Source organism: Ictidomys tridecemlineatus, chromosome 3 (genome assembly GCF_052094955.1).
Source record: "Ictidomys tridecemlineatus isolate mIctTri1 chromosome 3, mIctTri1.hap1, whole genome shotgun sequence".
In the NCBI taxonomy this organism is placed as follows: domain Eukaryota; kingdom Metazoa; phylum Chordata; class Mammalia; order Rodentia; family Sciuridae; genus Ictidomys; species Ictidomys tridecemlineatus.
In genome coordinates, this window is record NC_135479.1 from 48,865,288 (window position 1) to 48,879,096 (window position 13,809).

General features: G+C 51.2%; 1 protein-coding gene across 1 annotated transcript in view; it reads left to right on the forward strand.

The window, feature by feature from the left end:
• Nucleotides 1-9,067: 9,067 nt before the first annotated feature.
• Pitpnm3 (PITPNM family member 3) overlaps nt 9,068-13,809 on the forward strand; it is a 95,333-nt gene continuing 90,591 nt past the window's right edge. Inside the window, exon 1 of the mRNA XM_078042702.1 lies at nt 9,068-9,172. Coding sequence (XP_077898828.1) covers nt 9,151-9,172 — 22 coding nt within the window. The 5' untranslated portion in view covers nt 9,068-9,150. The remainder of the gene's footprint in view (nt 9,173-13,809) is intronic.

The window sequence follows — 13,809 nt, forward strand, 5'->3', positions numbered from 1 at the left end:
CAGCTGAGTTGAAAGGTTCTGGGAAAGCAGGCAAGTGCCCAGATAAGGCAGGCTGGCACACAGGCTGAGGATGCACCTGGATCAGAGCCTTAGCCTCTTGGTTCCCTATGTCTTGTTTATTTTCTCTTCTTCCTTCCAGTGGTCAAGGCTGGAGCATGAACATTGGAACACTCAGGGTGGAATACTTTTGTTCCACCACTTATCCCTTATGAACTATGGGATCTCAAGAAAAATATGTATGCTCCCTACCTCAATTTTCTCATCTGTAAAATGGGCATGGTTGTAAAAATGTCCCTCTTATTGTGTTGCTTTGAGGATTAAGAAACATTGGGCACAGTGGGGGTGGGGTGGGGGCATGAGCCTGTAATCCCATCAACCCAGGAGGCTGAGGCAGGAAGATCACAAGTTCAAGGCCAGCCTCAGTAATTTAGCAAGGCCTTAAGCAACTTAGTGACACCCTGTCTAAAAAAAAAAAAAGAAGAAGAAGAAGAAGAAGGAGGAGGAGGAGGAGGAGAAGAAGAAGGAGGAGAAGAAGAAGAAGGAGGGTTGGGGAAGTGGTTCAGAAGTGAAACACTTCCGGGTTCAACTCCTAGTACCAAAAGAAGAAAAAAGAGAAGAAATGCATGGAAAGTACTTTAAACACTTTCAAGTATATAGTAGTCACTCTGCAAATATCCGTTACTCTTATATCTGTTATATTTGCCATTATTTTCATTCAATAAAAAAATGTGTTGTTACTAGAGAGAAATAGAGCAAAGATGTAGAAGAGCATCAGGGAACTTGGATGGCCACTAATATAAGCCAAGGGATTTCTTCCCTTCAAGCTTCGAATCCAGCACAGGTCTAAAGCTCTCCTTAAACCACTTCTTAGCTGCTCCCTCCCACAATGACTGCATCCTAGCATTTATTCCGAAGCTTCCTGAGTGCCTAGCCCTGTGGGTTCCTCTCTGGGGTTTCAAGACCAGCACATTTTGCCATCCACAAACAGCACAGATCTCAGCTCTTCCAAGTGGACCTGCAGCCAGAGTGTTCCTTACATGTCCACTTGTTCAAACTGCCAAAGCTGTTTTTTGTTTTGTTTTGTTTTTGTAGGCTTGGGTTACAAACTCGTGGCTTCTTGGGCTGGCTTTGGCTCAGAAGGCTTTACTCTTCTCCCCTGCCTCCTGTGGAAGGTTTGTGGTGGGTAGCACTGTGCTCCACATGGAGAAGAAAGGAGGGATTCTATCCAGGGCTCATCGAGGCTGCAGTCTTTCTGCAGTGTCTGTGGGAGACTCCAGGAAGAGGCAGCGGAGCCCTGGGCTACACGTCACATTTGGGTCCTAAAAACTAGGCCAAGTCATCGGGCCTTGGTCTTACCATCCGTCAAAAGCAGACACTGGTAGAACGACCTCTCCAGAGAGCTATTTGGTGATGAGTTATTTAAGGAAACAGAATGTGCATGCTCCTTTGGCTCAACAATTCCAATGCTATCTGAGCCTCAGAAAATCTCTCTGCACAGGAACAGAAGAAGAGCAGGGGTGTGTTTATGGTAGCATCCTTTATAACAGGGAGGCCATACCTAGCTTCTCTGAACCTCGGTTGCTTTATCTGTAAAATGGGAGTGGTCTCAAGAATGTCTCCCTCCTTGTGTTTCGATTGTGGAACTTCAATTGTTGGTTAGGATTAGAAAAATAAAATGATGCCAGGCATAATGGTGCGTGCTTGTAATCCCAGCGGCTTGGGAGGCTGAGGCAGGAGGACCACAAGTTGGAGTCCAGCTGGAGACCTTGTGTCCAATAAAAATTTCCTGAAAAAGGCTGGGAATGTAACTCAGTGATAAACCCTTTGCCTGGCATGTGCCAGCCCTTGAGTTCAATCCCAGAACCATAAACAAACAAACAAACAAACAAACAAACAAACAAATAAATAAATAAATAAAATGAGGTGTATTATGCAAAGGGAAAAAAAAAGATGCAGAAATCAAAAGGAATAAGGCAAATTTATAAATATCAATGTGGTCAGGTCATAAAAGCAATATTAAAAATAAGATAAGACAGAGAAAGTCAAGTAGTGCATGATCTTACTTATTTGGAATCTAGGAATGTTGACTTCATCGAGGTGGAGAGTGGAGTGGGGTTCCCAGAGGCTGGGAGGGGTGGGAAGGGGATGGGTTGAAGTTGGTCCACGAGTACAAACATACCTCCAGGAGGAAAGAGCTCCGTGTTGTACTGCATGGCACAATGAGTAGAGTTAGCAATAATGTATTGCATGTTTTAAAATCTCTAGAAGAGAAGACTTTGAACTGCTTCACAAGAAGAGATGGTACATGTTTGAGGTGATGGTCATGGTAATTACCCTGATTGGATACATGTACCTATTGTCCAAAACAACCATAAATGTGGACCATTATCGTGTGTCCATTAAAAATAAAATGAAAATAAATCTTGACTGGGGGTGGAGGTGCACATGTCTGTGTCCCAACAACTTGAGAGGTTGAGGCTGGAGGATCAGGAATTCAAGGCCAACCTCAGGAATTTAGTGAGAACCTGTCTGAGAATTAAAAATGAAAAAAATAAAATAGGCTGAGGACGTAGCTCAGTGGTAAAATCACATGTGGATTCAATGCCCAGTACAAACAAACAAAACTTTAAAATATAATATTAAGGGGCAAAGCGAGACACAGATATCTGTCTACCACAGTCCCACCAACAGCGCACACATGAGTAGGTATTGTTCATGTACACACATAACACAGGAAAAAGCTTTAGAAAGCTGGAAAACGTGCAAATTTCAGAGGGGATCCCTGGAGGAAAAGAATGGAGTGGGGTTTGGGGACAAATTAAGAACTATGCCCAGACTGGCAGAAGTAGCCATGAACTGAGAAAAAGCACAGCAACACCAAATCCATTGTACTGTTAGGTGCATCTTAGGTTAAAACAAAATAACTAAAGGTGATCCCTCAGGATCTTCCAACAATGCCATTCTGTGTTTCCCTGGTACCTGACCAGTATAGCCAAAGCCAGAACCAGCGATAGATTGCAGAAGATCAGGCAGAGTAGTGTAGTCCAAGAGGCAAGCTGTACCTGTGGCTAGATCACAAGAGCCGGAATAGCTCAAGATAGTGGAATCCATGCTGATAAAGCCCCATCTATTACATAATCTATTTACATAATCTGATTATGATTTCCCGCCCTTGTCTGATACTGTTGCATTAGTAACCAGGCAATCCCTTACACCCATTTATCTGTTTGCTTCTTCTTTAGTGCCTTATCATCCGCAGCTCTGCTTGATTTTCTGAGTTCTGGAATCCAGGGGACGGGTCTCTGGGGAGGGACCTGGCTGAGGTCAGAGGATCAATATCTGGATATGCTGTTTCTGGGCACTGGATCCCGATGTTTGCAGGAATGCAGACGGGAACAGCCAATAGTTTTAGATTTTATCCAGGTCTAATTTTTATTTGGTCTAAGTGTAACTTGAAAACAATTGGGTTTGCTTGGGGCCAATCTCAGCAATCTTGACACCACTCAAGTGCAAAGCACAGATGGAACTGCAAAATCATGGGCCAGGTAAACTTGCTCACATTTCTGTGGGTGGGGAGGAGGGGTCCCACTATCTGTTAGACAATCACCTACTGTTAAGTTTGATGAAGCTCCTTCTCTATTATTTCTAGGAGAATTATTCTTTTCTCTATTATTCTGTCTGTCTCTGTATCTACCCCAACACCCCTTTCCTTGAAAAATCTGTCCCTTAGCCTCTCTCCAAAATCCCATCTAGCAACAAACCCCACTCAGTAAGACAAAAGCAGACTAAACAGCAATAGATCAAACAGAATCCAGACTTGAGCCTCTATTCATCTCAACATCTCAAATCAAAATTGGATGAGGTCCAAGTGGGTACAGTGGCGCATACCTGTAATCCCAGTGACTTGGAAGCCTGAGGCAAGAGGATCAGGAGTTCAAATCCAGCCTCGGCAATTTAGCAGGGCCCTAAGCAACTCAGTGAGGCCCTGTCTCAAAATAAAAAATAAAAAGGGCTGGGGATGTGGCTCAATGGTTAAGTGTTCCTGGGTTCAATCTGGTACAGAAAAAAAGAAAAAAAAAAAAAAAACCAGGATGAGGTCTAATTCAGGATGTCCCCAAATGTCCTTCTGAAAATGCTGAAGATACATGTGCATGTCTGCTGTCTAGTTTTGCAGCCCACCTGTATCAGTACAGAGCAGGAAATACACTGGAATATAAAAGTAAAGCATTCAGCTTGGTCTCCTGGGTGGGGGTCTGTCTTGGCTGGGGGGGGGGTTCCCCAACAGGTCATTGGTTGATCTCAAGGGAATTTTCCTACCTTTGCCGAAAACCACGAATGAGACTCTTGGTAATATGGTGGTGTCTCCTTTATAGCATCTGCCCTGAGGCTGAGGCCATGTTTTTCCTCCTAACTGCAGAGAATGGGCCCTCGAATGGAGGAGGCAGGGTCCTACCCCTTTCTTGTGGGTGAGGCAGAAGTATACACTAGATGTGCCCCAGGTATCAGTAGGAAAAGGAAGAATAAGTGGCCCTGGATCAAAGGGCACATTTCACCCAGGGTCCTGTGCTGCGTAGAATTGGTGGCAGCCCAGGCAAGGAGAGGATGAGAACAAATCAGTTACTCTCAGAGCTATTGTGGAGCATCCAAAGAAGAGCAACTGGGTTAGGAGCTGTTTCTGTGATTGGAGGTAGACCCCATGGCTGGGGACAATAACCAAGAGATTTTTTTTTTTTTTTTGTATTTGATTTTATGTTTGTGGTATGGGCACTGGACCCAGGAGGGCTCTACCACTGAGCTACATCCCCAGCCCTTTTTTCCTTTTGAGACTGAGTTGCCTAGGCTGGCCTTGAACTTGTGATCCTCCTGCCTCACATCTCCTGAGTAGCTGGGATTACAGACATGCACCACCACACCTGGCTAACCAAAGGATTTTTTAAAATACGTGACCCAGTGAGGAGGGGACCCCAGGCTGGAAGACACCTCAGGAAGTAAAGGAGCTGTCAGTGGTCCAGGTGAGGGATAGGTAGGTGTTAGGGCGAGGGGGCAGGACTAGAGGAGAAAAAGAACAGTGGAAATCTGGATGCAAGAATGAACACAAGCCGGGAGCTTAAGAGAGTCTTCAGGAGAAAGGATGCTTGTATCGGGCCTTAGATCCACTTGTTTCTCCATGTTCATCTCATCCTCTTGGCTTCAGTCCATGGTCCCAGCTTGTCAAGGCCACTGTGAATGGCCATGCATCCGCCAGATGGCTCCCCATCCAGTCTGCATAAACTGCATCCTTCTTTTTTTTTTTTATTTATTTATATTTATTTATTTATTTATTTATTTTTAGTTCTCGGCAGACACAACATCTTTGTTTGTATGTGGTGCTGAGGATCAAACCTGGGCCGTACGCATGCCAGGCGAGCACGCTACCGCTTGAGCCACATCCCCAGCCCCCTGCATCCTTCTTATGCAGCTGCTTCTCTGTGGTGAGCACCTTTGCTGACAGTGTGATGTGGTCCAATTCCCGCCAGAGGCCTCCTTCCACTGGAGTCCATTCAGGAGTGGACGGGGACATGCGCTTAGGCGGGCCATCATCTTGCCCCTAACTGTTCACAAAGTCGCCATCAGAGGGTAGAGCAGCAGCTGTGTCCAAGCACAGGCCCAGCAGGCATGGCAATGCCCAACTCCACCAGTTGCCATAACTGTGTCCAAAAAGGAAATGAACTTGGCCTGGCACTGCTGGCTTTCCACAGGGCCATACTGGCTCCTAGAGACCATCACTAACCTTTCCAAGAGTCTGGACACCATCTGTCCAGGACCGATAAAAAGACCTGGGTATGTCATGTTGAGTAGTTATCCTGCCACCAGCTCCCACTCCCTTCCTGCCCAGGGTGTCCCCTGTCTGTCCACATCTGTGCCTGTGTTCTCCCTTGGAACTGACAGGATTGCGCCCTGTTTTCCCCAGTTTTTTTGGATTTAAGTTTTTCGTTGGGCCTAGGAGCCGCAGGCCACTGTGGAGGCAGAAGCAGAATAAACGGTAGTCGGAGAAAATGGTCTGGGCACCAGGTCTGTGAGAAAGGATTGGGTCTGAAACCCAGACACAGTCACTCTGGTCACACAGGGAGAGCTGGGAGGCCCAGGAGGCCCTGATTGGCTTCTGCTCTTCCTTCCTCCAGGCAGCTGAGGTCAGTGACTCTAAATTGCTAGTTATTCCTTTCTTCAATTAAGGACGATCCTTGTGACGCAGGAAGTTAACTCCCACCAGTTAATCTAATGGCCTTGAGTCCTGATGTGTTTGCTCTGTCTAAAGGGAACTGCTTTGGCAGCTGGTAAGAGCCAGTGCGGTCAGGAGCTGCCCTGCGGGCTAGGCCCACACTCCCTGTTGGACTCCACATCACCTCTCAGTGAGGGCTTCACTCAGGGCTGAAACTGCACGGAAGGTTTCAAGAATCCTGGGGGAGTCTGGGTTCTCATCCCTCCAGTCTGGTCCATTGTCTTCCCCTCTGAGAAATGGGATGGAAACGGTGGACTAAGGAGATGCTTTTTGAAATTCAACTTGGCATCTCCCCTTCAATGCTCCACTAACCCCTTCCCCACTAGTTTAGGGTTTGTGGTGACCAGATTGAGTGTTGGGGGAAGGGGTCTTGGTGTCCACCAATGGAACATTATCTGTAAACAGGTCTGTGTGTGTGAAGTGCACTCCTGCAGATGCACGGGTGTGCACACACACTGGCCTGTGCCAGGAAACTGGGCTGCCAACAGCCTGCAGTCCATATTGGCTGCTGTGAGACAAGGGCTAGGAAGGTGCTCAGGCCCAGATATGTTCCCTCTGTGACTGATTTATTGCTTTTCCTGTGGTCAGTGGTCTACACTGTACCCACTCTTGCACCCACAGAACAGGTGGCCAAGCCTGAACATTAACAGGTTTTCCGGCATCTGAAACTCCCTCTGTGGCGGGGAAGGGTGGGGGAAGGAGAGGTACAATAGAGAGAACAGGCCCGAAATCTAAGCCTGAACTTTCATAGCCTCTGTTTCCCTCTGTGGAAACTGGGAATAATGCAATATGTTTCAGAGAGTACTCGAGAGTTAAATAACAGAATATATTCAAAGCCATGAACATCCTACCTGTCCAATAAATATTCATTGCTGCTCCCATCCTGACCCTCACCCCAGTGCTGAGGAAGGGCTGCAGGGTCCCAGTCACACTCACCCTGCTGATGATCAATGGCCTGTGCTGGGGAACAGCTCTGGATTTGTGATTTCAGAGCTTATGAAATTCTATACCTACTGGAGTCTGTGTGGTTGCCTGGCTTGGGATCCTGAGTTCTTGGGATGGAAGGGTGACCTCGGAGTCAAGACTTTCAGAGCTAAATTAGTACAATCCTTCTCAAAACAGGATGGTTGGTAATCCAAAGTGAAGCCACATGAGGCACTTTGGTCAGAGGACCCTAGAAAGCCTTAGTTCTTAAATATTTTTTTTGTAAGGTGTCAGAAGGCAGAGTTGAACTCATGAGTGGGTCATACAGGATGTAGATTTCAGCTCAAGGGAGGAAGAACATTCTCATGGATAGCTCTGTCCAAAGATCAAAGAGCTCAGCAAGACTGAGCTCTCAGTCTTTGGATAGATTCAACCAGCAGTTAAAGGACTGCTTTACTGGTATCCTGTAGATGGAGTCAAAGCCACAGAGGGAGTGCTAGACTAAATGTCCCCTTGGCGCCCTGTATCCAATTTCCACGGAGGAACTAAGGGGAATCTGGAATAAGGATCATGGCTAGTCCAGGGGTGGAATTATCTCATGTACCAGGTGGAGTGGGGCAGGGTGGGTGTGATGCCTGGCTGCAGATTATACCCGGGTTTTAGCCCAAATCAATTGCTGGGAAGAAAGCAGGGTTTCTGGTAAGGTTGCTCTGAGGAGCAGCCAGGAATCAGGCAGCTGGTTTGGGGGGATCTTGTGAGCTGCCAAAGGCGGGTCAGATGGTCTGTGGACCTACAGACCTGGTTCAGTCCTCAGCTAGGGAAAGGCCTGCTCTCCCCTGGGGCATCCCTCCTTTGGGGCCTCCCTTCTCTGGGGCATTACCCAAAATGATTAGCCATCTCCTGGTTCTCTGTTGGGGCTGGACTGTGGATCCCCTGCTGCTGTTAGACACAACCCATTCTCCCCAGCCCCAGGAGGCCTGTTTGCTAGAATGCCTGCATCCCAGATGTGGGAAGTGGAAGGGGGTTACAGCTCACTGCCAGGCCCCTAGGGCCCATTAAATCCAGCTCAGCCTGGAATCCCAGGTGGGATATGCATGTGTTTTACATGTTTCCTTAGAGTTAAAGGCACAGAATCTCCTCTCTCTCTCTCTCTTTCTCTCTCTCTCTCTAATTTATTCCTTCTCTTGAGGCTAAGCTGAACCCTGAAAAGGACCTAGAATCCCTGGAGTGGGGGAAGGGGCTGATGCAGGCGTCCCTTTCTGACTCTGATCCTGCAGTGACTTCTCTGTCGCCTTGATGAGAGCCACTTGCGTCCCTGTGCTCCTCTCACTCTGTCACTATTTCCTGCTACCAGGCTCCGGGTCTCTAGTCAGCTTTGAATTTTTCTCTTTTTCTCTCCCCCATGGGTATTTCTGACCTAAGAGTGTGCCCCCCTCTCTCTCTCTCTGGCGCTGGATCTCAGGGTCTTTATGTCCCGGTTCCTCAGTCCGAGTCCCCATCCCCGTCTGGACTGCGGTGTCTCCGGCTCGGAATCCGTTTCTTCTCGGGCGTTCTCTGCTCCCGATCTCAGCGCAGGTCCCGGTCTCGGTCGCGGTCGCCCCACGGCTGCCGCCCCCAGCGCGCTGCGGTGGCAGCGCGGGCCGGAGCGGAGCCGGCTGGAGCGCGGCGGCTGCGGCCCGGGGCGGGGGTGCGGGCCCGCGGGGGCGGCGTTGGGCGCCTTCCTCCGTCAGTCCCTCCCCGGCAGCGCGGGGGGGGCGGGTTGCGGCCGCCGCTCGGCGCCTTTAAGGGAGCGGGAGGGAGCGGCGAGGCGGCGGCGGCTGCGGTGGCGGCAGCCGAGGCGAGCGGGGCGGGGGCGCGGGGCGCGGCGCTCAGAGTCCGCTCGGGGCCGGAGGCGCGGCGGCGGCCGGGGCCGGGCCCGGGAGCCGCGAGGAGCGCGGGCAGCGCAGCCGGAGCCCGCCGCCCGGGACATGGCCAAGGCGGGCGGTGCAGGTGAGGGCGGGCGCCGGGAGGGCAGGGCTGGTGGCCCTGGGGGAGGGACCCGCGCGTTTCGAGGAGGGGCCGCCGGCCCAGGTGAGCCCCTCGCGCAGGTGGGCGGAGGTTCTGGGAGGGCTGGAGGGGACAGTGGCGAGGCCGGATCCCCGGCGCGTGGGAAGGGGGCTCCTCGAGCTCCACGTCCTTCCTGCAACCCCTGTCACCTCGTGGGACACTACGTCCCCCTCGCTGTAGCCCCGCTGGAAAGGGATAGGTCTGCAGCACCCCTGTCCAGTCCTGCTGTTGGAAGCTGTCACCACCCTCCCGAGGCCCGGGCAGACCCTTGCACGGGGACCGAAGGGGATGTCCCACGGTTGCAGATCCATCCCATGCCCCGCCACGCAAAGCAGGACGCGCCCCCCTGTCCTGACACTCTTTCTATTCAGCACGCGACAACCCCCGCCCCCAGCTCGGTCCGGAGACCCAGATTTCTTCTCTGGCTGGAAGGGTGTTCCGAGAGGCACTGGAGGTCCCGCCCCCTCCCCCTACCGACCCCCGGAGGCAGAGCCTCAGGTGCGGAGGTCTGAAGATGGGCGCTCTTCTGGGGTCCCATGGGCGCTGCCCTCCTGCAGGCTCAAGCAGTGTAGCCCGTGGTTTGAGGGAGTGGGTGTTAGCCATTCATTCATTCATCCAGCCCGGCGTTCATTCACCAACATCTGCTCTGTGCCAGGCCCCCCGAGCTGGGTGCTGGGATGAGGAGGGGACCCCACTTAGTCCCGATTTGCACACTCTGGGCCCCATAGTGCTTTGGGAGGCCGGCTTGAGGAGAGCCTGAGCCCACAGGGCCGGCCATACAGTAGGCGGCAGCAAGCCTGATCGCAGCACTGGCTTGTGAGCCTGGCCTGTGAGAATTTACCATGAACTCACACCCAGCCTGTGACGTTGGCAGGTGCCATGCCTTCCCCCAGGGAATAGGCATCGGCCTGGTGTGAACCCTACTTCTCCGCCCATAAGTGATGACGGTGATGGAATAAGCCTGAATTTACCTGCACGCATACACTAGGTGTGAACACCACTGGACTGTATGCAAATCCTCCCCACTCCTGGAATGCTGCCTGGGACTTGGCCAGATAGGACCCCCCTGTGCATGTACTGGGATTTAGGTGCCTGTGAATATCCTCCCCTCCTGTCCCTGAGGAATCCTGTCAGGGTGGGGCTGGTTGTGTGAAACACAGCAAGTACAGAATACATCTAAGCACCCCCCTTGTCACTTCCCTCCCTCTCCCCTACTGAGGGAGGCACAGTGAGAAGACACCAGGGAGACTGGAAAAGGCTCCTTGCCTCCCCTCTACCTCTGCTGTGCCTGTGTCCTTCCCTACCTTCTCTCCCCACAAAGGACCCACGGCAGGGTGCATGTCCCCATCCACTGCCCCACTCTTTGTGTGTTGCACTGCCTGGACACCAGGAACACAGACCACCTGCCAGTGCCCAGCAGCGAGAGCAATAGCAGTTGGTGATTGCTGTTTGTACTGTGTACTAGGCAATGTGCTAAGCCCTTTACTGCAAAATGAGGGAGGGAATGTTACTCTCCCCCTATTAAAGCATCCAGAGACTGATACTTGGAGAAATAGCTCCTTCAAGGTGGCTCAGAGGGTCTGGGCAGAGCTCGGACTCAAGGTCAAGTCTGTTGGACTCTTAAGGAATTTTCTCCACCAGGGCCCTGATAGGTCACCCCTGGGAATGGGGGTGCCAGTCTTAGGCCCTCTCCTTTGGCCTGTGGCTGAGTCCATGGGAATTTGTACAGTGGCAGGTGAGAAGACTGCTCTGCTCTGCTGCTCCCGGCTGCTCTAACATTGTGTTTTCCTGCTGCAATTTCACAATTGGCTCTTTTCCCCAGGGCAGCCCGGATTCCCCACCTCTGTGGACCCACCTGCCTGTCCCTTTTTCAGCTGCCCCCTACAAGGACTCTTTTGAGACAGATTACTCTTCCCTTTCTCAGTGCCTCTAGGCAACTTTGCATTTTATAAACGTCTCTTCTCTTTAGACTTCTAAACCTCATAGAACACTAGTATTTGTGTGGTAATCCCGTGTTTCCCACTGACCATGTCAGTGTAGAACAGGTGGATGTGCTTTAAAACAGGCCGTCTGGAGATCAGGAGCCCAAGTCTTTCTCTTTACAGCTGGGGAAACTGAGGCCCAAGGAGGGCCGTTCTACAGAGACAGGTGGCTATTCAGTACCATCTATCTCTATGAGTAGACTAATGGGTGGAATCACCAGGCCATTTCTCTGAGGGGGTAGTTTAAACTAAAAGAAGGCTGAAGGCTGGGAGTGGAGGCTGTAGGAACCTGGCCTCCGAGTGAGGGGTCTTCTTCCTGACCTGTGGTGTGAAAGGTTTCCTCTAAAAACTGGCCAGTGGACACCGAGTGAGGGAAGAGATGGGATGTGGGTGTGAAGGCTACCATGGTAACAGACTCCAGATCATCACAGTGTTCAGTGAATGGAGTTGTGCGGTATACAGCCTGAGTATCCAGCCATGGATATACCAGCTCTGTTAGTAGTACCTATTGGGAAGTAGTTCAAGGACATTCTCATGGCTGGGAGTTATCCAGATTCAAGAGAAAAATCTAATCAAGTTCCAGAAAAGTTGGGATCTAAATGAGTTATCAGTTTCCAATCTCTGGAGAGATTTTAGCCACACAGCCAGGAATCATTATCATGCCCCCAACCCCATCAAGTCTTGAGGGGAAGGAAGGAGAGCCCTGGGTTTTGCCCTGTGGATAAAGGAGGAGGGAGACCTACCTTGGGGATGAAAGCTGGCGGTGGGGGCCAGGGATAGGAAGGAGTTGGAACTCAATTTATAAAGGACACTATAATGTATAGTTTAGGGCTGCCCGTGGGGCAGAGAAGCCCAGCAGGCATGTTGGAGCAGTGAAAGCCAGATAGGTTCCTCTAGGTGTCTTAAAGGCTCTCAGAATTTGGGTAGAAAGGCAGCCAGGGCCAGGCTTCCAGGTTGGGAGTAAAGGCTTGAGCAAAGCCCGGGAGTTTGGAAGGGGCGGAGCGTCTGAGAATGTGTGGTCAAGCTGCTATGGGGCAGGCAAGAAGTACCCAAGAGGGAAGAATTCTGTCTGGCTTGGTGGTCGTTAGTTCCTAGAGTGCACAGGGCTAAAAGGAGCTCCAAAGAACATTGAGGAGGGGAGTGGCATGGTGAGATTTGGGTGCTTTGTCAGGTCCCTCTGGTTACCATGTGAAGGCTCCTGGGAGGCTGGAGAGAGGCCAGCCTGGTGGAGCCGCCTTTGTTGGGAAGGGTTTGTTCTGGTTTCTGCCAGGCACCCTGCCCCTCCCTTCCTCTATGCCTCCCCAAGGCCCTCCCTCTGTACCCCAGTGACCCACCGACAGCAGGTATCTGTTACCCTGGGTCAGAGCAAATGAGAGGCCCCAGGTCTCTGGACTGGGTAGAAACAGAGCAAGCAGCCCGGGGGTGTCTAGGAAGCTTTTAGGTTGGGGCAGGAATGTTTGGAGAGACTGAGCAGAGACCACAGGGCTGGGCCTCTGGCTGGAGGAACCAGTTTATGCTATTCCCAGGTGTGGCCTCCGCTTCTAGGGGAGGAGCTGGCAGCCTGAGAGCATTGAACCTAGTAATTTGAGTCAGTAAAATACTGATCCTACAGTGTCAGAGTGGGAGGGATGCTTCCAGATATTCCTGTTCAAAACCCTCTTTAACAAGGGGGCACTGAGGCCTGAGGAAGGCTAAGTACTGGCCCAAAATCACAGAAAAAAAAAGTCATGGCAGGACTGAGCCGGAACCTGGGTTTCCAGCATCGTGGTCTGGACCGTGCTCTGCTGTCAGTCTCCTTTTGGGGTCCTCTGGAGGTGGACATGTATTCGCACAGCATCCCCAAGACAGACTTTCTCCTGAACTGCTTGCTCTGTGGCTCCCAGGGGCAGGGACCAGAGGCCAGATCTCCCAAAGGAGGACACATTTGGAAGCTTGGGAAAAGGACCAGACTGGGATTGTCTGGACTCAAAGAAGGTGCCAGGGGAGTTGAGGCACGACTCTGAGAAACTGCCACACCTGGCAAGCTTTCCTGGGGTACCTGGCTAGCTTTCCTATCCGTCTTGAGAAGGGCATCGTCTGCAAGAAGCTGCAGACTCACCTTTTTGGGTGTCCAGCCAGGAAGCCCTGCATCCAGATACCAGGCCTTCCTAAAAGTCTGGCTCCAGAAAGCCTTCCAGGACTTCCTTTGTAGTTGGGAATGTTCTGGAGCTTGGATAGGTCACATGTTCCTGTGCAAAACGCCTGTCTCTGTGGACTTACCTGTCACAGCAGATGGCCTGGCAGGCCCCAGCTTGAAGCTCTTTGCAGTGGTATCATTGCATAAGCAAGAATGGTCCAGCCTGAGGTCCCACTTCCAGCATGCGGCACGTGGTTTACCCCATTGGAAGCCCCTTTGTCTTGGCCTGTGTTTGGGAGCCTAGCAGGGGACACAGAATACGAGATCATGACTTGATACCCCTGCCCATCCCTTGCTGGGGCCATATCTGGGTCATAAGGGCCAGAAATTGTGATGTTTCCTCATGCACATCATAACATACCGTGATATTTCATGGCTTAAGAGGCTTAGAGACCTTTTGGCCCACCTGTTAATTATGCATG